At 40.9% G+C, this 25,597-nt stretch overlaps 1 protein-coding gene across 6 annotated transcripts in view; it reads right to left on the bottom strand.

Moving 5' to 3' along the window:
• The window catches only part of PBX1 (PBX homeobox 1), a 309,416-nt gene that overhangs the window by 67,302 nt on the left and 216,517 nt on the right, over window positions 1–25,597 (bottom strand). For all 6 annotated transcript variants that reach the window (XM_046681659.1, XM_046681657.1, XM_046681658.1 and 3 more), the window contains 4 exons: window positions 23,789–24,033; window positions 17,565–17,755; window positions 10,270–10,405; window positions 5,332–5,491 (listed from right to left, as the gene is read on the bottom strand). In XM_046681659.1, the coding sequence (XP_046537615.1) occupies window positions 5,332–5,491; window positions 10,270–10,405; window positions 17,565–17,755; window positions 23,789–24,033 (732 nt within the window). The remainder of the gene's footprint in view (window positions 1–5,331; window positions 5,492–10,269; window positions 10,406–17,564; window positions 17,756–23,788; window positions 24,034–25,597) is intronic.

Raw genomic sequence — 25,597 nt, 5'->3', positions numbered from 1 at the left:
ATCCTAGTTACATCCTTCTCAAATCTTTCTTTCAATCACAGCAACGCAACCTAAATATTAAAAGCTATTTTGTAATAATTGTTACAACACAAGCTCACATTTAGATGTCATCAGAACCAAGAACAGTCAGCTCCAAGAACCCAAATTATAATTTTTTATCATATCAGGATTTTTTTTCCCCCAAGAGTGTTCAGTTTGAAGCCCAGGTATTCTCTTTCTCTCCCAATCAAATGACATGTAATAAACACACATTCTCTATGCTTGGCTGATGGTTTATTGGAAATCAGCACACAAACTGAGAAATGGGAGAAACCCCCAAAGGCCCACACTGATGCCAAGTAACATAGCATCCATGGAACCATGAAGGCACGGAATGTGCCATTTACAAGATATACACTGCAATTGACACAGATGATTTAAAATATATATGTGCATAGATAAATTGTAAATATGTCTGGCTGCCTAATGTACATAGAGATAAATATGCGCATATCAATATACTTCATGTACAAATGCATTTGAATCAGGACAATAATTGCAGGAATAGTCCCTGTGCTCTTAGCTGGGCTGTTTCAGCATTTTATCGTCTTTGTACACCCATGTCCAACACTACCATGGCTTCTGATTCTCTGATAAGTATCTAGAGGCAGTGATTGTGCTGAGGGAAGAGATCAGGTGCCACTAATACCACAATAAAGCAGACAGAAGTCCACACGAAAATCTAAATAACGAGGGGAAGATATGTTCTTCATCTCGCACTGGAAGTTGGAAAGAGCTTATCAGGGAAAGGATAACCTCATGGGAAGGACGTAATTCATAGACAAATAGTGAATGGGCTCTCTTGGAGGTGCTGTGGAATTCTCAAACAACTAAAACAGAACTACTTGGCTTGCTGAGAAGGTCAGTCAGGACCCTTACCTGCAGGTGGCTGTAAAGTAACCAGCAATTACCTGAAGCATGTTTTAAGATGTGCTTGCCAGTTAAAAGGTTTTGAATTTGGCTTGGGAAGAGAGGCAAGTGGCTCATGTAAGCTGCTATCCAGACATTCGGGGGATGTAAACAGCTAAGTGTGCACTCAACTAGACAGAGAAGCAATAATGGATCACCTATGGATTCTAATGCACTTGCTCAGGCCAACATGACGATGCGGAGATGTGTTAACATTCATTTTCATAGGACAATTTTCTGAAGTCTGCATTCTACTCTAAAGATCTTCAGGAGACTTAAATTTGTGCAGGAAAAAGAAATGTTACCTGCATAATCTAAAAAATGGAATACTAATGATAAAATAATCTAAAAAATGGAATACTAATGATAAAATCTAAACCTAGAGCAGAGTTTCTTGACCTTAGCACTACTGACATTTTGGGCCAAATAATTCTTTTTTGTGAGGGAATGTCTTACGTATTGTAGGATGGTCAGCCTTGGCCTCTATCCACTTGATGCCAGTAGCACCCATCCCCAAAAGTGCGACAACCAAAAAGTCTCCAGATATTAACGAATGTCCCCTGGGGTGCAAGTTCACCCCAGTTGAGAACCAATGACCTAGAACAAGAGTAGATTTACTGTTTCTTCTTAAGGAACTCAAAGTGTTTAAAAGGATTAGCTCCTTATTTCTCACAGCATTTTTATGAAGCAGATGTATGCAAGTATTGCCCTAATTTTTGCAGTTTAGAAATCAAGGCTTCAGATTGATTATGTGGCCAGCCTGATCAGATTAGACTCCCACACCTTTTGGAGGCTCAAAAGATAGAGACTCTTTGCTAGATATAAGCTTAATTATGACTCAAGCTTGCCTCTCTATTTTCCATGATTCTTTCTCTTTCAAACTCCAAAAATCATTGTTACTCTCTAATCAGGGCAAAGTAAAAGAGGGAAATATTGTCTGATTCGATGTGAAATCCCTTTAGTAAGTGTGCATGTCAAGGTTCTAGAGTTCCAATTCCAGGAGGCTGTGCTTTCATTTTCCACTTAGAAATTAAGGAGAGAAACATAGGAAGAAAGAACACAGCAGATAACATCAATGGGATAAAAGCTTTCACTTGGTTTTAAAAAACAAAATTATAAGGATTCCTGCGGATTTACCAGAAGCATCAGTTGACTTCTCTGGATGTGTTACCTCCTGTGTGTGTGTACTATACAGAAACTTATCTTCAAAGCTGGTGTCTAGGGGTTTTAATATGATAATCTTCCATCAATCCAGAAAAACACCAAACTTCCTATTAGGGGTGTAATATGAATATGTACAAGGGCTTGCCACTAACTAAATAGTGCCAGAGGAAGAACTTTCATGGTTGAATTTGCTATTCTCCTTGACAGACACACACGGCTAAGCAAAAGAATTAAATCTGAGGGTTTCTGGGCCTCAATAAGCCTGGGACTGCTTAGCTAATCACAGAAGCTGATAAAATACCAATGATGCTATGTCACAGCAAACATCTGTAATGCACAAGCCAATTTCTTTCTTCTTGGATGTTGAAAGTGTTCTGTAGAAGATAATCCAACCTTCCCAAAGGGGCCCCATTTTTCTGAGATCTTAATTCTTGCTTTTACAATCTCATCAAAATTAGGAAATTGAGAATGTGCCACTCTAGGTGATTCCAGAAGAATGATAAACCCAGGATTATAACTAGCGCTTCAATTGGTGCTCATTTTTCCTTTCGTTTTTTCCAAACTTAATTTTCTGGTCTTCCTTCTATTCTTCCTCTTTGCTCCATCCATTTTGTCAGCTCCGCTGGTGTAAAACACAAAGCATGCCAAATATCTCTGAATGCTTGCTCAGCCCCCACAGTTCCTAGTCCTAAGTGATTTTTATGAGTTATGCTTAAGGAAATAGGAGAAAAGGAATAGATCAACAAATAGGAATATTTTAAAGTGGCCTAGATAAAGATACTGAAGTGCGGCTCTCCACACTAAAGCCTCTAGCAGGAGGAAGAATGACTTGCAAAGCATCTTCCTTGTAGTAGAAATGAGTATTCCTACTTAGTAAAGCTTCTAGAAAAAACTCCTTCAATAGCGAGGATATAAAAAGTTCCCAGGTTCCAGAACTCTAGACTTCAAACTCAGTCAAAATATATTTTCACATATGAACCTCTTATTTAAAACTTGCTATCTATTTCAATTATCATTTATCCTTTGAAATTATGGAAGAGCTAGTATAAAACATTATAAACACCCTATGGGAAAAGTTTGAACATTTCCAAGTTCTCACTTTATTTGTGCAATGATTTGGGTTGTGTGAAAAGCAGAGGAAAATACAGAAAAGCTCATTTATAACTTTTCCTGTTAAAATGTTTATCTTTTAAAATTCCATGCTATTGCACATATACAATAGAATTTTCTTTTGTCTCTACTTTAAAAAAAGCACATCAAAGCGGTTCCTCTGCATATTACTTCCAACAACTTACACACCACTCGAAGGCTTAGCTCGAATTTTCCATAATAATTTACTTTGTGCTCAGAATAGTCACACGTAGCTTAAGGCACCAGAAAAATTCTTTAGAAAACTGTAATCATAAACTGACATTCCAAGAGAGCCAACATAATTCTTAAACACAGAGTAGGGGGTTAAAAACGCTTCCTTTTCTCTTTTTAAGTGCTTTAGGAAAGAATAAAAAGTTACAGATTTAGTAATGAAGGGAGTCCACGGGCCCTTCTAAGGACTAGTCATAAATCACGCTAAGCCATCTGCGATGCAGATATATCAAGGATAGGAAAAAGTCATTTTGATATCTGTTTTGCATTATGATAACCTTTGCAGGCATGTTGAGTGTGTTTTTGCTAATGTTGACAGAATTGTACTTCTTCCAAAGAGACAAGTGAAAATGTCTGCCTAGCAGTGCAATTCAACTAGTGTTGCTGGGTCTGAGACGCTTAATAATTGACCAGATGGGGAAGAAGGAAACTCTCTGGTTATTGAACCTGTTAGCCTTGATCCTTTGTCAATCATACTATGATGGGAAAAGAAGGAAACACACTCAAAAAAATCTCTTGAAAAGCAAATATCCTCCTCATAGTAACCCAACCTGGAGTGCTGGGAAAAACAAAACTGGATTGAATTCTACATTGTCTTACCATATCCATGTTTACAAAGCCCAGGCCACTCTTCATGCATGATTCCATTTAAACAAAAGAAGGCTATGACGGTACAGCTCAGTGACTTGGAGAACCTTATGATAACAAATTAGTGCATCTAGAAGCTCACAGAAGACATTAATGCGCAGAGCTTTCCACGTCTTCAATAACAAACCACCACAAGGTAAAAAGAGAGCTTATTTTAGTGGACAAAGAAGCTTTGGGGTCAAAGGTACCACATACCCCCAGATGTGTTAGACACTAGATTTTTAATGATATTATGATCTAACATTTAAGTTTATGACCCTTTAAAGTTGGAGTCATCAACTTTTCTCAGAGGTGCACCCCACAGCCAAAATCAATGCATGTGGTTCATTACAGGGAAAATATCATAATCTGAGACCAAACATTCGATAAGGAATTATTTCTGGTTTTCCCTTAAAAAGAAAAAAAGGTCCTGACATGCCCTCCATAGCATGCAAACAGTAAGGTTATATTTTATCCATTATCAACTATGTTTTTTTAACACGTGTACATTCAGACTGAGGGCACAAGGTATACCCAAAAATATATTGTGTTAGCCTAAACTTTGAAATAAATGATACAGTGTACGTTCACCAAAATAAAACCAGGAGCGGAGCACATGACTAACATTGTAACTTGAAAATTAGACTCTAAATTAATGACTGCCAATTTCCTTTGTAGTTTATATAAAGAAAACCAACAAAATAAAATGGTAAAGAACAACAGCTATAAACAATGTATAGAAATAATCGTGGTCTGGCTTTGCAGACCAGAACATTCTAATGAGATATTTAATAAAAGAGCAAATATTCCTGCACAGAATGCATGCTAGTATGTGATGGAAACAGCAAAACAGACAAGGATAAAAACTTTATACGAAACAGACTAAATGCTAGAACCCCAAGGGACTCTCTCTAAATACAAGGTCTAGCTTATTTACTGACATCTCTGAAAGGAGAATTTACAGGTTTCCTCATCAAAACCAACCAATTTACTTCTGTCCAACTTTAATAGGCACACCAGTGCAAACCTCCAGACAAGCCCATCTTATAAACAGTAAAACACATTGCTCTTTAGAAATGAAAGGAGAAACCCAAAGTGGCATCAACAACAAAAAACACAATCAAATACACAAATCAACCAATCAGAAACCTAAAGAATTAAAGGAAAACCCCAGTGTAGGAAAAGCATAAAAATGGAGAATAATCCCCCCAAATCAAAGAAAAAACTAACCAGCTGAGTTGGGAGTTGAGGGTGAGTTAGCTTGGCTTCCATGAGCTGACACATTGGTAGCAGTGACAGCTGTTTTGGCAGCATAAATATTGGCTTCCTCTTGAAATTTACCTATGTTCTTCTTGTACCGGATTCGCTTATTTCCAAACCAGTTTGATACCTAGAGCAGTTTAAGAGAAAATGAGAACGTTAACATTTCCTCCCTCACAAACATCACAGAAGAAAAGGAAGAGCTTATGAGAGAGTTTGAAGAGGTAGGCTAATTGGTCTTCCATTTCTGATTTCGCAACATCAGTGAAAAGATTTGAAGGAAGAGCTTTGAAAGGAGCAACTATATAAAATGAAATTCTCCTGCTCAATATAACACAATTTAGCAAAACCACTATGACAAAAATTTTCCTATGGAGGAGCTGCTCATTTAAACTAGGACTTATTTAGTTTAGGGCAAGCATTTCCAATCTGCTTACCTCTTAATTATATGACACTAAAATAAACAGAACATTTCAGGAGAAATGCCTGTCACTTATCAATGCTAAAGCTGACTTGGGGCAACCAAAATACACAGTCTTTAAATATCCATAAAAATCTGTATCAACATATGCAGGCTTTCATTGATGGGTTAATTTTAAATTTTTATAAGTTAAATAACTAATATGGACTAGATTCTCAGCTGCATTGTCCTACAGACCTTAGGATCAATATAATTCAATCCACTAGCTTTCACTAAGTAATTTGTGCAAAGCAAGGTGTTAGCTACATAAGAAAAAAGTGAAGCATACAACTGATTATTCCTTTGAATTCCAGGCTTTAAATGTTAAAGCCAATATGCAAAATAAACCTAATTTACTTTCATTTGTTAGTTTATTTCTTTCACGTGGCTCACAGCAGCTGTCTTGGCTTGATTCTGTACCCCTGCTCCCTTTATAGCAAGACCTCTGTCAGACACAGTGGAGACACACTAAAATTCAAGTTTTAGCCCCATAATTCCGGCCTTAGGAAGGAAAGTTTTATATCCCATATTCCAGATGTGATTTTAAACTAAAATGTTGTAGTTTTTATATAATTATAAAACTATGAATTTGGTGAGGGAAGGGGAAGTTGATAATTCATGTACCACAGCTTACATGTAGTTTATACCCAACAAAGGCAGATAAAGAAAATTCCTGCAAAACCACACTTATTTTTCAAATGCATTAGTAAAATTAAAAAATCTTATAAGGCTAACTCTCATAGACCTCTGCAGCTTGTACTATAGCAGAAATGCCAAGCCTTTGTTACAAAAATCAAACTATACCATCACAATATTAGTAAACGAAAGGCAAAAATCAATAAGAAAATGCTTTATTTATTGTAAATTCTGGTGCCTACAGAAGAGAGTTAAACTACGAAGGGGAAAGGCACTTCTGGGTAAATTTAAGGACCACTGCATATCTAATTTCACTCAAAACTCATGTTTTTGTTGATACAACTTTTCATTATTCATAGTCTATGAATTCATACTATTCATATGAATCAATAATTATGGTTGCTCTTTGACTTTTAAGTCAAATAGGGAGATGGGAAAAGAGGCAGGGAGATCTTTCTGAGGTAGCTAGATGAGCTGGAAGAAAGACGGAAAAGCTGAAAGTACTTTGGGAGGACTTTTGAGGAAGAAAGGGAATGTTGAGATCTAATTAAATGAGCCGCATGAGAGAAAAATGAGAAGGAAGAGGGTGGAGGAGGGACATGTTGTGGGAATGATTCCTTTCTAAATGAGAATAGAACTGGTAGGGAAGACGCCAGGTCAGTTCAGGCATTTCCTACATTGTCCACTAGGTGATATCATATGCCCTGGACAATGTATAGAATCAGTGTTTTCATTAATTAACTCACTGTTCAACAATCATGGATCAAGGCTCTACTATGTGCCAGGCACTAGGGATACACAGACAAACACAGTCTGCGACAGGTAATACAGAAGGAAACACACATCCTCTGGAGAGAGTTGGATTCACATTTTGAACGTGTTTTTAAAGTTTGAAAAGCCTGTGGGCGGAGCCATCATGAAGTCCACTGGCAAGTAAGATACCTGAGTTTGATGTCCAGGAGAGAAGTCTCATCTGGATATTCAAAGAGAGGTATATTTGCAGATGTGCGTAAAACAGTGCTTTTCAAAGTGAAGTGTGAGTGGAGAGGTTGTTGAAACTCCCTAGCCTCCTTCTTCCGCACCCCTTTCAGAGATTCTGATTCCAGACTGGGGTGAGACCCAAGAATTTACACTTCTAACAAGCTCCCAGGTGCTGCTGATGCTGCCTTGTGTGGGTCACATTCTAAGGAGAGCTAGTACAGAGGAAGGGCTGTTTAGGGATCAAAGGAGAGGATGGTCAATAGATGGATTTCAGATGGATTTTGGCATATGAGCATATTTTTGTTTTGGATCATGGAAGCAATAAATAGTAAGCAGATTTCAAAAGAATCTGTGACAAAAAAAAAACGGTTCAAAACCATGTGGTGGGCATGAAGCGATGAGGGCTAAAGAAAGAACAATATTTTTAGGGTAGGCAGTAGAGAACAATATTTTTAAAGACACTAGATCCTCTAAGAAGACTGAGCGGGAGTAGTCCAAGAGGAAGGAGGAAACTCCAGCGAAAACAGTGTCAAGGAAGCCAAGGTAGGAGAATTTCAAGATGGAGGCGTGACTATTAACCAAAAAAAAAAGGACAAGAAAGGCACAGTTCAAAAGGCATTCTCTAGATTTGGGAACTAAAGGGAGATTTAATAAATCAGGTGATCCAACGAACCATGATTGGTAGACAGGGCAACTAAGTCCCAAAAAGAAACAGTGAGTTCTCTAAAATCCCACGGTTGACTCTTGGCAAAAACATGCTCCTAGCCAAATGCTCTTTCTACTCTATCATATCATATTGTTTCCCACTAGGACTGTTTGGCAAGGATGGAACAGCTTGGTTGCTGTTGGGAAGGAGTGATGTGATGGCAAAAGAAGATTGCCATGGCCTTGGGGTGGGTGGAGCAAAGGGAAAGGGGATATAGTATGCAGATAATCATTTTAATGGACAAACTATCTGCACCTTGAGTTTCCACACTAAAGGAAATGAAGGTTGCTGGAACAGGCCAGGATTCCACCTTTTATCTAGATATCATACAGACCAGCTCCTGAAGAATTCATTCTATCTTCAACAGGGATTTGGAATTCTGAATCCCAGAATCTGAATTCAGACAATATAGGGATTTAATTCTACCTTAGAAGCAGAAGATTCCATAACTGCTCACTGATGGTGAGTTAGTGATGTTAATGGTTAGTGAGTTAATGGTTCCTACCTGGAACCATTCCTCAAACATGCAGCAAATATCAAAAAACATCAATTCTCTTTTCTTATGGACAGGGGTCTAGATTTAAAAAAGAATGGTTAGAGACCTAGACAAAACTAGAACACCTGAGTTTGAGCACTGATATTCTGTTTTCCTAGGATTGTTAAGGCTGGAAACGGTCTTCAGCTGGGTCAAAGCACCTATGGAAGGTTTGAGTTAAAAAGGAATCAATTCTTTCTGCCTTATCTGAAAGGATGTTTCTAAGGCTGCTGCAAAATCACCACAACTTGTTGGGGAGGCCCTGGCAATCTCTTCTTTGTAAATACACTGTGTGGAGTTCTATATTTGGACAGGACCTAATTCTGCTTAGCTAAACACAGGTTGATGGAATCAGTACCCTGTGGGGAGTAACAGAAGCCAGGATTCAATTCAAGGAAGTACTGATGTTAGTTTATACAAAACTGCATCTACTTCTTTTGGAAAATGTTAAGTGAAGCTTCTCACTAGAGTAGGCCTCTTCTCCTCTCCTTCATCCCCCTTTTATGGAAATACCAGTTCATTTGGTTCTCTTGTACAGGATATAATTCTAAAGGAAACTTTCTCTGATAGATTTCAGAACCATCACTACTTGTCTCAACTCGAGACCAGTATTTGAGGTTCAGATTGAACAAGTTCAGATGGATCCTTTGAGTGGACAAAATGAATATACACACATAAATATTGCCTACTTTTCTACTTTATATCAATGTTGAAGACTCCAGGTCTATACAACTTTTATGTCATGTATCTTTCCACGTCAACAGGCACCTGTTATGGTTATCGCTCCTTGAGGGAAGGGGGCATTCAGTGACATTTTGCGCAACCATTCCAATGCAATCATAGTGACATGTTAAAATTCCTACACTCCATCAGTTACAGAGTGAACACATCAAGAGAAGACATTTGAGTCCCTTTCATTTAAAAGTTCCATTCACTGGGGCTGGCCCCGTGGCCGAGTGGTTTAGTCCGCGTGCTCCGCTGCCAGTGACCCAGTGTTTCATTGGTTCGAATCCTGGGCGCGGACATGGCACTGCTCATCAAACCACGCTGAGGCAGCGTCCCACATGCCACAACTAGAAGGACCCACAACGAAGAATATACAACTATGTACCGGGGGGCTTCGGGGAGAAAAAAGGAAAAAATAAAATCTTTAAAAAAAAAAAAAAAAATTCTAAAAAAAAAGTTCCATTCACTGACTCTTAAAAGTTCCTGGTGGGCAAAAAAATGGGGTAAGGAACTGACTATGTTTAAGAAAAATACATGAGAAATGCAGAAACCTTTCCAAGTACATGTAAGAATCTTCAACCCATTTGAAGCAATGGAGGCCTCAGTGGGAAGAACTCTACCTTTGTTTTTACACTGTAGGCTCCTTAGTCTTCTCCTACTTCTGCTTGTTCCTCTCAAGTTTTTCCAGGTACTTACACGGAAACTCTCTTATTTATACACATTACGTGCTTACCTTGCCATTTTAGGGCATTAGCTGATAGAACTTGCAAGGCATGAAAGTTGGGTGAAGCAAGACCTCTAAGACCCTACCATGTGGCTGTGCCATGGCCAGGCTATAGGCTGAGCCTTTTGAGGGCTCCTTACCTGGGACACTGTGATGCCACACTTCTTGGCTAACTCCTCTTTGGCTTCCTCACTGGGGTAAGGGTTGCTGAGATGGGAATAGAAATATTCATTCAGGATTTCCGTCGCTTGCTTGTTGAAATTCCGTCTCTTCCGCCTTCATAAAGAGAAAGGAAACAATGACAACAAACAAAGTTTACACCAAATGCATATAAAAAGGGAGAGAAGAGGATCGACTTCTGGGGGAAGACAAATTTTTGAGCGAAAAGTAAATTAGAGGAGATTTGCACAGAGGCGCTGGCTGCTGAAACCATCACTAAAAATACTTGTTAAATGCTTCACTGTGCACCATCGGGATATTGACTAGAATGGTCCTAGACATTTATAGAGAGTGGCGAGGAGAATGAAGATTCAAAATTCAACCATCTTGGTTTGAAGCCTGGACCCAATGAATACCAGCTAGGTGCTTTGGGATGCCTCTCTAAACCTCAGCGTCCTCAAATAAAAGTCAAGAGAGTCATAGTGACCTCACAGGGGGAGAGTAAGGGAGAAATGAAGCCATCAGGACAGTGCCTGGTGCATGGCAAATGCTAGGACATAGCGGTGACAGTGTTTCTTCCTATCAGGTTCCAGGCATTGGACCTTACCCCTCATAGCAATCAATTCAAGTCATTCATTTTTCACAACTAGTGAGGTACAGATGGTTATTCCCATTTACCAATGAAGAACTGAGTTCAAAGATCTCAGCTGGTATGTTTATAGCGCCAAGATACTAATTCAGGTATGTCTAACTACAAAACCCAGCCTCTTTCTCCTATACAAATTGCCTCCTAGCAACTACACAGAGACTCTGTTGCCATAAGTTAAAAATAAGTTATCATTTTCTCTTTCTTCTATCCCCGTGTAATTGCACGGAACATTTTAAAAGGACATTTGGGGAAGAGGGCATGGAATACACTGAAATGAACCCCCTGACCTCTTGACCCCCCTCAAAAGGAGAGAAGCGTCACTTTTTAAGCAAGGACAGCTGCTAAATGGTAAAACAAAAGCCCACAGAAATCTTTTTATTATACAGGTTGCTGAAAGGAAGAAAACCATTTTTTGAATAAAAACATTTTTCTGCCTTTTAAAAAAAAGTGCTAATTGAACTAATTTAAAGTGAGAATCACTTTGCTGCCTCCTCATAGCTATGGCCTGTGGATAGCTGGGCAGTTGCTTAGAGAGGCCTGGCTCACTGCAAATGCTGGTTGGCCCTCCTTGAGGTGGTGGGGCCTCCATCTTTAAATTAGCTTTATCAGTACTTTGTCTTTCTTGCTTTTATCATAGGCCTTTCCTTATGGAAAAGATTTCCAGAACATCCCTGGCTATGCCAGGACATCGAATTTCCCAGTTTAGCCAAGAGAAAGCACTGATCGCCTTGCTAGACAGGAAATTCAGCTAATATTGTATTTTCAGGGTCCCACTTGGATTAATTAACACAATAAAGTACCTGATTTTACCGGATGAACACCATCTGTCCACAGGTATTAACCACATCTGTCCAGATTATGCCAAGCCCAAGTCACTCTCCCAAATCATGCTGAGTTTCTGGGTCACCCAGCATCAGAAATTGGGCAGATTGGATTAAAAAGCTCAACTAAAAAAATAGGCATCTGTTAAAAGCTCTTGCATGATGGGAATTTGAGGAAGATAGCCAAGTGGCTAACACTGTCTCCAGGCTAGTCTTTAGATAACCTCTGGCTGCTTCTTTGCCTAAAGAAGACAATTGTTTTAGGCTTGTGGAACTGGACCCCGAAGGCTCCCCTAATTGGGAAAGCCTCGGCTCATTCATTCAGTTGTTTGCATTAGCACTACAGTGTATTTTTTGGGACTCTTCCAACTGAGCTCAAAGGAGGCCTCCCTGGAATGAGCCGGTGGTATGGGGATGGTGCAGACAGCTGTTCCCGGCTGGCTTCTCATTGCGATATGCAATCTTTCCTAGGTGGTCTCATCTACTCTGATGGACTCGCTTATCACCTCTTTTAGTGGCTGCCTCAATCTAGGGCCTTTGAAATCCCAGGATCAGGAATTTTCACAATTTCAGGAAACCTAATGAAAAGAACATACTTCTGATGCTAAAGTTATTTGAGCTAACTAAGACCCCTGGTTTCTTCCCTTTGGCTTGAAGCATTACCAGCTCAGCGAGTTAACATTTGTGATTTTAAAGCCAATCAAAAGCTTTGATAGTCAGGCATCTGGGTTTTTAATTTAAGAAATGGGGAAGTTGATTCAATATTACTAGATAAATGTGTCATTTCAGGGACACAACCTTTGTAATCAGAATGATTCAAGAGTAAGAAGTGTAGTTACGCAGGACACATGTGGCTAACTGCCAAATGCATTGTCTCCTGCCTAACGCTTCCCCTAAAAGCCACTGTCCCATTTACCACTGCATACTGCAGGCACCTCAAATTCCGTTTCCAAAACTGGTATCAAATTTCACCCAAACCAGTTCCATTTTCTTTGTTACCCACATTATACAATGACGTCACTATAGATACAGTTTATTGTATTTGCTAATTTGTTTGTTCATTCGTTTGTTCATTCATTCCAATATTTTAGTACCTAGCATGCGCTAGAACCTGGGAGTGATTCTCAATTCCTTTTTGCTCTCTTACCTTCCTCAGATGATTGGTCCCAAAGCAAGTCCTGTCAGTTTCATTCTCTCAAATCCATCCCTTTTATTCCATCCTTATTGTCACTGCTATTTTTGAAATGGGTTTAGATGATCCACTGTCTATTATATGCAGGTCTGCCTAATGCCGTCCAATAGCACTTTCTGCACTGAGGGAAACACTCCAGCTCTGCCCTCCAACAAAGTAGCCATTAGCCGCGTGTGGTACTGAGTAGCAGAAATGTGGCTAGCGTAACTAGAGAGCTAAATTTTTTATTTCATTTACTTTTCTTTTATTTTAATTAATTTGAATTTAAAATCAAATAGCCACACACTAGACAGTGCAAATCTAGAAATGCTTTCCAGAAATACTGCCCAAGCCGCCCTCTGGCAAGAAGAGCACGAACTCACAGCCTGGGGTTCACCATCAAGAGCACGGAACGTCTTCAAAACCTCCTGCTTTAGTCTATTCCATAATATACCAATGTTTGTTTTAAAATAGGAATATTTTCCCTCAAATATTTGAGTAAAATGGGGAAGGTATTTCATCCTTATTCTGTATTCCCCCAATTTGGGAAGCACAGGCCTCAAGAGTGGTCCCCTAGCTAGTCTCTCTGCAATTCATCTTCAAGAGAATCCCCAGAGTAATCCCTCCAAACCATGGATCTGATCATGTCACCAATAACAACAGTAAAATTAAATAATGATATATAATAATTATATATAATATAGTGATCCTTATTATAGCTGAATTATTGTGTGAATATCATGTTCCAAGCACTGTATTAAGTTTTTTTTCATATTATCTTATTTATTCCTGGGGATAGGATTATCCTCATTTTATAGACAGGAAAACAGAGTCTTAGGATAAGCCACTTACCCAGGGCCACAAAGGTAGTCAGGATTGTAGCCAGAATTTGAATCCAAGCAGTGCAATTTGCGGACGTATGCTGTAAATTACTACATTTCCTCCTTAAACAGCTCTGAGGTTTTCTGCCGCTTAATAGGACAAATTCAAAATCTTCATGGGTACAATTAAGGTTTTTTAGTGATCTCTCCTATCCCTAGTGCCTCATTTCCTCCCTTTCCTACACATGCTCTGCATAATTCCATCTCGCCACATCATATGCTTCTCCGTTCCCTGAAGACACTCGCGGCTGTCACGCTCCTGTGCGTCTTCATGCCACCCTGTGTATCTCTTTCCCACAGCATTTGCCACAAGTTTACATGTGTCTCCCCAACTAAAGAGCAAATTCCTCAAAGGATAGGAGCCATGTTTCACTCATATTTGAAACCCTACTGCCTAAGCATTCAAGTAAGTAATGCTTGTTGAAGTCAAATTATGTTGTTTTACTTTGCTCATGTTACTCCTTCTATGTGTCAAACATCCTGCTCCTCTGAGATTCAGTCCTGTCTGCCCTCTCTCTCATTCTCTCTCCCCTTCAGGTGGAGTTGGCAGATGCGCTTCATGTGTTCATGTGCAATTTTATGTTTAGTAAGAGTGTCTGTTTGCCCCATGAGATTATAAGCTCCTTGAAGGTGGCACCCACCTTTATATGTATATTTTTTTCATAATTTCTTATTCCATGGCTAACATAGCATTTGGCAGAGAGTAAGAACTCAATTAGATAAATAAATAAATCTAAATACATTGCCAGTTTGACCAGACCTTACTGGACGTCCTTTCCTCCTTTTTGCTATCCTTCTCTCTGCTAATTCATTTTATGTCATCCCCTCTATCAGGATGAAGTGCAGAGGTGGACTTATAACCATCTGTTTACGTTCTTATTGTTATCTCCAGCACAACGTTGCCCCCCCAAAAATTTTAATTATTGCTTGAAAAATCATTAAAAGGATTTATAAATTCTGTTTCTTTCAAATAAGAAGAATGTATTTATAGCCCTGACAATAATGTTACCAAGTTTTCCAATACAATGCTTGGTACATAGCAAGGGATGATAAATGTTGAATGAACAAATGAATGAATGGAATTTTTAAGTTAAACTTTTCTGGCACAGTTAAGTCAATGTAAGGAAGAGAAAAAGGCTATGACTTGAGTGGGACAAAACCTGGGCAAGTGCTCAGTTCGGGAGAGTGGAAGGCAAAATCCTAAGAAGGCCTGGGAGATTCCACCCCTGGTGTACGTGCCCTCCCCTTGAGTGTGGGTGGGACTGTGAAAAAGAGGTTAGGAAATCAGAAAACTGATTAGGTTACAAATGAGTAGACACTGAGTTAATGAAAAGGGAGATTAGGTTAAAGCCTTAAAATGGCAAGATTCTTCTGCTGGCCTCCAGGAAGAAAGCAAACAGCCAAGCTGTGAGCTGCCTGTAAAGAGAGGGGCTTCTCGGAGCTGGGACCTCAGTCCTACAACACAAGGAACTGACTTCTGCCCACAACTGGAATGAGCTAGAAAGAGGACCCTGAGCATCACCCCTGGATTACAGCTTTGTGGGAGGAGGGCAGAGGATCTAGCTGAGGCAGATCCGGACTCCTGAACAACAGAAATTATGAGAAAATAACTTTGTGTTGTTTTAAGATGCTAAATTTGCAGTAATCTGCAACAGAAAACTAATATAAGGAATGTTACACAACAAAGCAGTAGTTTTCAATTCGACATACCTATTACATTACAAAGACTAATCCTGTTCCTAAATCAAGTCCCCCTTGTATTTTACTTGTCTTCCATGAAATCTTTTCTTGATTGAGCCCTGCCCATCAGATGCATGGTTTAGAGCAGCATGCGTAGCAACGAGGATGTCTTTCTTACTAAGGTTTGTTTAGCTAGTTCTCCGCACTATAGCACTGGAAGCAATGATATTAACTACCCTAATCAGGAGATCCAGGCAAACATTTATTTGTGAGCTAGAAAAACCATTTGTTCAGCTTTGGGCAGGCATTTGGGGTTATATTCTTTCACTGATACTAAATAGACCCTCAAAATAAATGCTAATAACAATGACAATGGGTTAGTTGTTTTCGTTTTGAACCTTGGCTCAGAGGCAATGATTCAAAGGTTGCAACCAAAGCAAGAAAGAAACCCGCTCTTAAAGTGACTGTCCTTCTGGTGCCAACTGGAACGATCCAGGCAAAGGCTGGTGCAAGTGAAAGGAACTGTGTACAAAGCTCGCCTAGTTTTGCGTCTTTTAGAGTCTGACCTTCAACTGGGCACAGTAGAATTATTGCGAGAAGAAATCCGACGAGACAATGATTCTGCTCCTCCTTTCTTCCCAATTTCTTTCTTGAAAAGAACCCAGTCTGGGCCCAACTTTTCTTGTTTTTCAATATCTGCCAACATAAATACCAACTCCAGCATTTTAAGTAGGGAGTTACCATGGGGATGTAAGCAGCACATGCAGAGTGGCGGCGGCTGCAGCACCAGGGAAAGACCCAGACAGGGGCCACCAGTCATTTGCACTTAGCACCACACGGAGCAGCCTGCTTTAAAGAAACCAGGATGGCAGCAGGCCATGGGGCAAGGGAGCTGCTCAGAGGGTCTTGCTGCAGGGTGACCTCGCCTTCCCCGCTCAGCGCCACACTCAACTGGGAAAAGCTATCTTCATCTTCACTTTCTCTTGACTTACTCTATGGAAATCTATTTTCCCAGAGATACATTTTCCTAGCTGGCATTCTCATTTCATATCCCGTGTGACCCAAAACACACTGAATAAAAGGGAGTTTAGGAGATGCCAGCAAGTTTCAAAGAGGTCTGTGGACTGTAAAGACCACAATTGTGAAGAGAGAGAAGAATACAGGTAAGAGAGATGAATAATACATGATTTCAGGGGTGAAAAAAATTCAAAAAGATGACACCTGCATTTATAGAAGATGGCTAATTTAAGATGAACTGTAGGACACAAAGGATACCCACCCTCTGAAAATGTATGTGCTAGATCAATTACTAAAATACTCTTCTAGAGCAGATAAGATATGATTATCATGATCTTCCAGGCTAAATAACAGAGCTAAAGAAATCAAAGGGATTTGAATAAATCCATCTGTTAGAGAGCAGGAGGACCAAGAACTGATTACCTGTTCTCTGTTCTCAGTTTCTGTCTTAAGGAACACTTCTATCCATGGTTTCATCAACTGAATTCTTTGAACTCACAAGTAAGGTCATGAGCAGCAATGCCAGAGAGAAAACATCAAACCTTGATTGCAAATTTGGCCCATCTCAGACCAGCCCCTTGCCCCTCTATGCCCAAGGGACCATATCTTACTCATCTTTATACTCCTGAAACTTACCCTAGAGGCTGGCACATGGTCATCTACTTATAAATATTTGCTGAATTGAACTGAGTGCGCTCTCTGCCTATATATAGTGTGGGAAAGATCCCAGCTCTCAGTCTGAACTGTCTTTCTTGGAGAAAGTATGTCACTGCACTGTGCTAAGAAGACCACTATAGGCCCATAGTTACAAGATGTACCTATGAAAGAGGTACCTGGTAGTATGAAAACACAAAGTCCTGCCTTTTCTGTCACTGTAGCTAAGTCATCCTTGCTGCTCACTCAGAGTGAGTAGTAGTGGAAACAAAAATCACTCCCTCCAATCACACGTTTTCTTGGAGCTGTATAAAACCAATGGCTTATCCAGTCTCGCAGCCACAGATTCCAACTCTGGATGAGTGACTCTCCCAGAGGACAGCACAACCCCGTTGTGACTCACCGCGCATCCAGAAACCGGGAGCGCAGGATCATGACGGCCTCACACGTGCTCTGCTTGAGCTGCATCTGGATGGAGCTGAACTTGCGGTGGATGATACTGACCATCCGCTCGATCTCCTTCGGGGAGATGGGCCTGGTCCGGCTTTGCTCTCGCAGGAGATTCATCACGTGGGTGGTGAACTCATTGCAAGCCTGGAATGGCAGGACAAGAAACATCGGGCATGTTGAGGGTCCAAGCCTCAGCACATGCCAGGTCCTTTTCATAAGGTCATGTGGGCTTTTCTAGAGACTTATGTAAGTAAAGAAAACTGGGCCAGTTTGTGGTATTTTGTCAAATCAGAGGGATAAGATAAATGACTGCCTGGAAATCCCGTTCAGCTCATTTGACTCTAACTTTTAGCCGTGATGTAGATTTTTTTATGGGAAAAGAAAATTCTTACCCATATCTTTTCTTAATCATTTTTTTTCATGATTTTTACTACTGTGAAAGATGAGAACATGAATCCTAGTATAAAAAACCTTACAACCCTTCACCCCAATGTTAACAACCAAAGAGAGTTTGGGGTCAAACGGAGCATGAACTTCTGCCTTGCCCATTATCTCTGATATACTTAGAGCTCCCAAACATTCAATTTTGGGATGCACAAACAGCCAAAAGAGTGGGATCATGGCATTAAAAGCTTTGGTAACTCTTCTGGGAGATTTCTCACTAATCTATTTCTACTTCTAGTTTTGTTATAAGAAGTCTCTCCAACGCTAGCCTTCTGAAGTTCCACATGGCCGTAAGGCAAAGGGAATCTGCCCTCAGAGGCCTTACAGAAACAGCATCAAAACATGCTTTAGAGGATCCAGGAGCTCTCCTTGCAGAAAGGAAAACTCTCAGGCTCCAGACCAACATACCATCAGCTCTGGAAGTGAAGTTGGAGGTCATCCCTTCCGTCTCCTTATTTTACATTTGGGAGAACTGTGACTGAGAGAGATGAAGGGACTTTTCCAAAGGCACACAGTAAAAAGGAAGCAGCTGAGGCAGGACCTGAACAGTTCATATTCCAAGCCAGGGACTTCTGTCCTTTCCCAGAGCCTGAACTTACTCTTCTGAACACTACTGCTGTTTCTTTTAGTTACTATATTACTTATCATCTGTAGTCTGACTTCCTTAGCTGAGCATTCAATAAAATAATGATTCATAGTTTACTCACAGCATTGTTGTAAAACTGTATTAGACTTTTAACAAAAAAGGCAAGAGGATGCTTTGAGAGTTGAAGAACCAAGGCCTCAAAGGTCTCCAACTTAATATTAACAATAGAAACACACTCATTAATGATAACACTGCATCGTCATTGTTTTTATAGCACAAAGCCCTTCATATTTGTCAATAATGCAGTAACAATAACACATTTACTGTTTATTTCTCTAAGAAATCCTTCGAGGTTGGTTGGCAAAAGATACATAGGCAGACACATCCACTGGGCTGTGTCTTCACTGTGGACTGGGAGGCCTGGTTTTTGACTCTACCTCCGTGAATATTTGGGCAAATCCTTTTACTACTCGGTGCCTCATTTTATTCATCTGAGAGTGGATTTAATCATTCCCAACCTTTTAGCAAGGCCAGCAGTACCCAAGCTCTTGCACAGTGGTCTGTGGATGGAGTAAATCACTCACATGAGCACAGCAGCGTCGGTTAAGTAAGAGCATAGGTCCCCGCTCTGGGACTCACTTAGCTGTGGGACCTTGGAAAGTTACATAACATCTCCGTGCCTCGTCTTCTTTATTTGTGAAATGGGAATGACAATATCTACCTCAAAGAGTGTGGCAAGGATTAAATGAGTTACTATATGTGTGTCTGCCCATTATTATCTCTTCAAAATATGGATAACTCAGAAACCCAACATATTCTCACGATTGGATAAACTTCTCCAGGCTTCAGTCTGCCTCTTGGTAAAAATAAAGGGGGTTATAAATACCTTCTTTCTACTCTGCAGGCATACGCTGAAGATAACTCCATAGAAGAACAGGCCCATATAGCATTTTGCTCTCCACTAAGAAAATTACCACATTAACACAAGATCTGTAGTACAGGCTTCTTCCCTCCGCAACCCCAAACACTGTCCCCCCCGCCCCAGACTGCACAAAAAAGGAAGGGTAATAAACCTGGCAGCGAGTTGGCTGAAATTCAAAGCCATGGGGTGGGGAGTAGAGAGTTAGGCATGTAGAAAGCATCCTGACCAGCTTTCTGGGGAAGAGCTACACCCCACTGGGCTGCAGGCTCCCCACCTCATGGGGGCTCAAAGGGAGGAGGGGATGGATGTGAGGAGGTATTGTCAAGTGCACTCGCTGTCTGCCAGGAAGCCACAGTGCTTAGCTAATAATAACGTACTTCATTACAGTGAATAAAAATACTCACAATATCTGATGTTTATTCACAGCATTTTATCCCAGGCCCTTTCTGCTCTGCCATAAACAGACAGTGGAGTCTTTTCACCCACTGCTGAGGTGGAGCAGGGCAGCTGCTCAACAGCTGCTCAGGAACACACAACAGAGAGCAGAGTTCCAAGTCCATTCTAACCAGACAGAACAGAAGGATCCAGATTTTTCCAGGACCTGAACTATGCACGCCTCCTCCTTGGTTCCCCCAAGCTCGGCACCTTCAGAAGCTGAGCTGCCCCAGTTAGGTCAGGCGCTCATGAGGTGACAGTAATAGGAATAGCTGGGGTTACAACATTAATTAAATAGAACTTCACAGGCTGAAGCTTTCTGTGACAGAGGAAAGTCTACTGGAGACTGTCATAAAGACAGTCACTTTCTAGAACTAACACTTCAGCTGCCCCCAGAGAGCAGAGGATTCTGAAAGAAGATGTCCCAGGTTCCAGGGCAAGGGCATTCTGGGAGCAGTAGACTAAAGAGAAGCCTCTTGGAAAATCCTGCTTTGTGTCCTAGAGTTTAAACTTACATCCTGCACTCCATTTGACCCGTCTTCTTCTTTTACTTCTTCAAACTGGATTTGGCTGCCAATCTCAGCGACAAGGGTAACTGGGGTTTTAGGATCCTCTTAGTTGGGGATAGAACTAACCCAGCCCAGTTCAGCCTGAGATTCTGCCCAGTCATTCCCTGACAGCGTATTTACAAAAGCTGACAAACCCTGCAAAGCTAGAAGAGCATCACTTCCTTTCTTTCTTTTTTTTAAGAAGCACTTGGAATAAAATTCAGGTTTCTGACATCATGGTTTTATCTATTAGAATATGCCAGCTCCTAAATGCCTTAGCTACCAACATGATCTGCTGAAAAAGTGTTTTACCAACTCTATTTAATGACTAAAACAATTTCCTTCCTTTCTTTCTAATGAAAGTCTCTAGAAGCCTACTTTATTTAATAACTTCAGGGTGAAACAATGGCTGATTCAGGTACTTCTTTTTTTTGAGGAGTAGGGGTGAGGAGGGCTCTGATAGCTAATTACTGACAAGAAACTGATCGTGTGGTATCTACCGCCGCCATACAAAAACAACAGAATCAACTATTAAATAGGCAATTTGGTAATTTCATATAGGTACTACTAAAATAGAGAGTGACATTTTTACTTTACTGAGGTTTCCTATTTTTGAAAAAGCTCCCACGAGGAATGGTTAGAGAAAAATGAAGAAGATGTATCTCTCAGACATACTAGCTAGAAGGTTAATGGTATCATTTCCCTACAATCTGCTATTTACTGTAATTAACAATACAACTAATATTAATAAATTATTAAGCACCCAGAGTATGTTGAGCAATATTCAGTTCTTATCCAGGATAATGCCCATATAAATAAATAATAGTTTTAGTACTTTTTAAGACTAATAAATACAGATGACTACTATAATATCTCTACATTTACATAATGACTGATGGAATTTTTCCTTAAGTTCCCAATTTCCAACATCTTTATTATTTAGAGTAAGCAGATATCCCTGAGAAGTTTCTGAAGGAGAATATTTTTATCACTAGCCTCCCTTAGGTACCTGCAACTTAGTCCATGGAAGTAACAGTGAGGACAAGCTGGTTACTTCAGTGTCTACACAAGCTCAGGCTCGCTCTTTATGAAGTGGAGTCAGGCGTTGTTCCAGAAATAGCCCTGGGCTAAAGGTCAAAAACTGGATTCCAGGGCAAATTCTGGATGTGTGACCCAGATGCATCACCTAAGCTCTTTGACCTCCATTTCCTCCATTCCTGTATGAAAATGGAGCCTATGCAGTACCCGGCCTGGGTACCCAACCACAAAATTACCTTGTGGAGCAAGTGTAGTTACATCAGCAACACGTTTCACTCATTTGGGATGAGGACAGAAGAGTGACAAGGGGGTTTAAATCAAGGAAACAGTCAGTTCTTCTATGTTGCTGGCAACCTCAGCTAAGAATGAAGCGTTTTCAACACCTTCGGCCTACCATCCATTCCAGTCATGGGTTTAGTGGGGGAAGCTACACTCTAGTCTCTTCTTCTGCCCCAGGAGTTTGGCATGAGTTAACCTGGATGACAGGCCTGCATAGGTTGTTATACCAGAGACCAGGCTTAGTGGTGAAGGTGAAGTAGGAAGAGCACTGAGAAGGAAGAACCCAAGAGGCCAGCTGGGGACCCTTACAGGAAATGTCCCCATCGGTCTTCCCAAGTTATCCCGCAGGTTAGGGCAGACTCTGAATTCTAACATGATGGTCCAGCTGGGGGAAACTGTCATGGATCAGCCAGCTATCTGAGCTCAGCCTCCCCTGGGCTCTGGGGAAATGTCTACATGAGCCAACACTGTGGCAAGAACATTGGTTCTTTCCCAAGAAGGTGAAGGGCGATGACTCACAGGTTCTTACCACAAGATTGCTTTCATTTTCCTCCCCTTGAACTCTTCCTACACCTTATCTGATGGTTGAATTTCACCATACTTGGCTTCGAGCTTCACAGCAATTTTTTTCCCGCTCACAAAGAAAGGAACTTTGTAGAAATCCATTTCAAAGGTAGATAGGAGTGCAATAATGAAACTTTCTTCACTTTAAATTTTAAAATGCCTATTTCTATTTTAAAATTTAAATTTTCTATTAAGTTTGCATTTGCCTTCTACCTAGACAGTCATAAGAGGACTGTAGAGGGTCCTCTACTTTTTGCTTTTTCTCCTTCTTCTTTTGTGACTCTTAAGAAGAGAAAAGAAAGCCAGAAACCTAACAATTTGGTGAAAGTAAGTTAGCTGGAGAACTTTAGGACAAGGTTGCATCCAAAGAGGTGACAGCAAACATATGTGTCAGCTAAATGATGGGAGGAGAGGCTCATGTTAAGAGACTCCTAATAAAGTAGCACTGCTCATATTGAGTAGAAGAAACAGTATTGATATTTAAACTAATGTATATATGTGGAGGGGGGATCTCCAGTAGAGAGGAGCTGTGTTACAATTAGAACACCTTACACACATATGCTGCTTCATAATGTAAAGCCTTTCTTATTCTTTCCTTCATATGATTTTTATGGCCCTGTGATATCTTTGACTTCAAATCCACAGCTCTCTGTCATATACCACGAGCTTTTGGGGTAGAGTGTGTGGAACACTGGGTCCCACAGATCATCAGTGGAGTGTCAGGATTGGAATCCTGACTCCAGGGGTCCCCTGAGATCCTCTATTCTTTTTAGAGACAAAGGTGTATATCCTATTGCATATCATACATACAAAGGAGAACAGGTTTGACTCTCAATTGAACTGGGTCTGGGTAGAGCGAGAGACTTTAAGGCCAAGTTTTAGTATCCTTTTTCATAGGATTCCATGAGCGGCCGGAAGATGAAGAATCCTCCTAAACAAGCAGCTAACAAGGGCCAGAGGAAGCCAGCCACCTCCCCGCAGGTCAGGTGGTGACTCTGCTCAGGACCTATATCACCCTGACAAGACCCCAGGCTGCAAACGACGGGCAAATATTCCAGAGTTCCAGGTACGGACTGGACCTTATGTTGACTATTGCTGTTTCCTGAAATCATCTTTCACAACTAAATTTTTTTTAATGCCTTTATCTCCAGGTTACCTGGGTTTTTCATAGTGGACACCAAAGACTTAGTGGAGTCAAGGTCAGCAAGTAGCTCTGTGATTAGACAGGAAATGCTGGACCCAAGAATGTCAATGTCCAGGAAAGGCTGTCCCTCATTCTCTGAGAGGCCCGGAGTCTTATGTCCCCTCCATCCTTTCCTAAAGGGCCTGGGGTGCCCGAGACCCCTCAAGGCTGTGTTTACCTGCTCGTATTTCTCCAGTTCCGTGTGGTAGATTTGTCTGATCTGTGAGAGTTTGGCTCTGTAATCGGAATGCTCCACTGAGTTGTCTGAACCTGCCCCTCCAGAAGCTGCCGCTGCCGCCGCTGCCGCAGCCGAGCCGCCGCCCTTCTCCGGCCCCGCCACCCCCTCTGCTAACAGCATGTTGTCCAGTCGCATCAGCTGGGGGTCTGTTGGCTCCTCTTCCTGGGCTCCCCGGATACTCAAAACTGCAGGAAGACATAAAGAGAGGGGCAGTGTTAACAGTAACCCAAGGGAGAAAATTAAAAAAAAAAAAAGAGTGTCATTTAGCTAAATAAGTCTTCAAATTATTTGCAATATGGTATCTGAGAAATGGGCAAACAGCTGGAAAAACACAGGCACTGAGAGGGGGATAAAATGCAAGGAGTGATTCACTTTGTTCCAAAAATTAATTATATTTCACTTATATGAGGTACCCAAACAGTCCAATTCATGGAGGCAGAAAGTAGACTACTGGGTACCAGGGGTGGTGGGAACGGGGCACAGAGGAGTTAGTGGTTTAATGGATACAGAGTTTCATTTGGGGAAGATGAAAGAGTTCATGAGACGGCTTGTGGTGATGGTTGCACGACAATGTGGATGTACTTAATGCCACTTAACTGTACATTTAAAAATAGCTAAAACGTAAATTTTATGTTATGTCTCTTTTACCACAATAAGAGAACTTTCAAAACTACAAAAGAATTAATTATAACAGAATGTAATTTTCACTTTCATCCGCAAACTGCCAAATTTTAATTCAAGGAAAAGCATTTCCTTCTTCATTTCTAATTTTAGATTTCTGTGAATTTGTAGTTTCATACTCATTGACTTTGTAATATTTGATTGGCCTAAATTTTCATCTCCAAGACAACCTAAGCTAGGCAAATTCAGTTACTTGGAGTGAAATCTTAAGACCTTTCCCCTGGAAGAGCAGAGAGCGTAGAAAAGTCCAAAATAGCAAGAAGACAAATTGGCCCTGCAGTAGAGATGTTTATCTCCCCAAATTGAGGTCTACTCATTCCAGGTAAGAAGGAATCTGTCCTGTTAGAAACTAGGGTGAGACTCTTTTAACAAGCTATCTCAGGGATTCAGAGAAGCCCGTGTTCTGGTAGGATGGAGGAGGCTCAGATGAACGAGATGACCACTTTTTATTAAAACCATGGACCATTTTGGGGGTGGGGTGATTTGGACTGAAAGACATGGAGCAATTGAGTAAATCAGCATAAGAGTGAGGCACTCTCTTTTTACTACCATCACACAACCTGCCATAAAATAAATCACTCATCTAAACCCAGTTTAGGTGTCAGCAGCCAAGTCTTTGCGGAGAGGGAACATGAAAGGAATTTTCAATTTAAAAAAACACTTTTGGGTAGAGTAGGAAAGGAGGGAAGTGATTAAAGGCAGAGGAGAAGCAGTCCTGTGTTCGTTCCCATTTTGGGGATGGGGATGGCAGGGTGTCTGTGGCCCGGTGGATACATGAGCACTGGAGCAGTGAGAGAGGCAAGAGCTGTTTCAGGGCAGGGCGCATGTGGTGAGCCTCAAGGGGATGGTGCCATTTCCAGTAGACTCCTGAGCCCTCGCAAGGCACCCCATGGAGTTGTGACAGGGAAGGTGGATATGAGCTCAATATGAGGGGACATGTAGATGTTCAGGGCATTCCATCACGCATAATACCAGCATAACTGCTGGCTGTGCCCACATGCTCCTGGCTTCTAACAGGCGTGACAAGAACCAACCTTGAAAGTTGTTCAGAAGGAATCTCAACTCCTG

The sequence above is a fragment of the Equus quagga genome, chromosome 13, assembly GCF_021613505.1.
Source record: "Equus quagga isolate Etosha38 chromosome 13, UCLA_HA_Equagga_1.0, whole genome shotgun sequence".
NCBI classification, from domain to species: Eukaryota; Metazoa; Chordata; class Mammalia; order Perissodactyla; family Equidae; genus Equus; species Equus quagga.
Note: the sequence above shows the minus strand (reverse complement) of the source record. Positions and strands in the feature narration are given on the sequence as shown.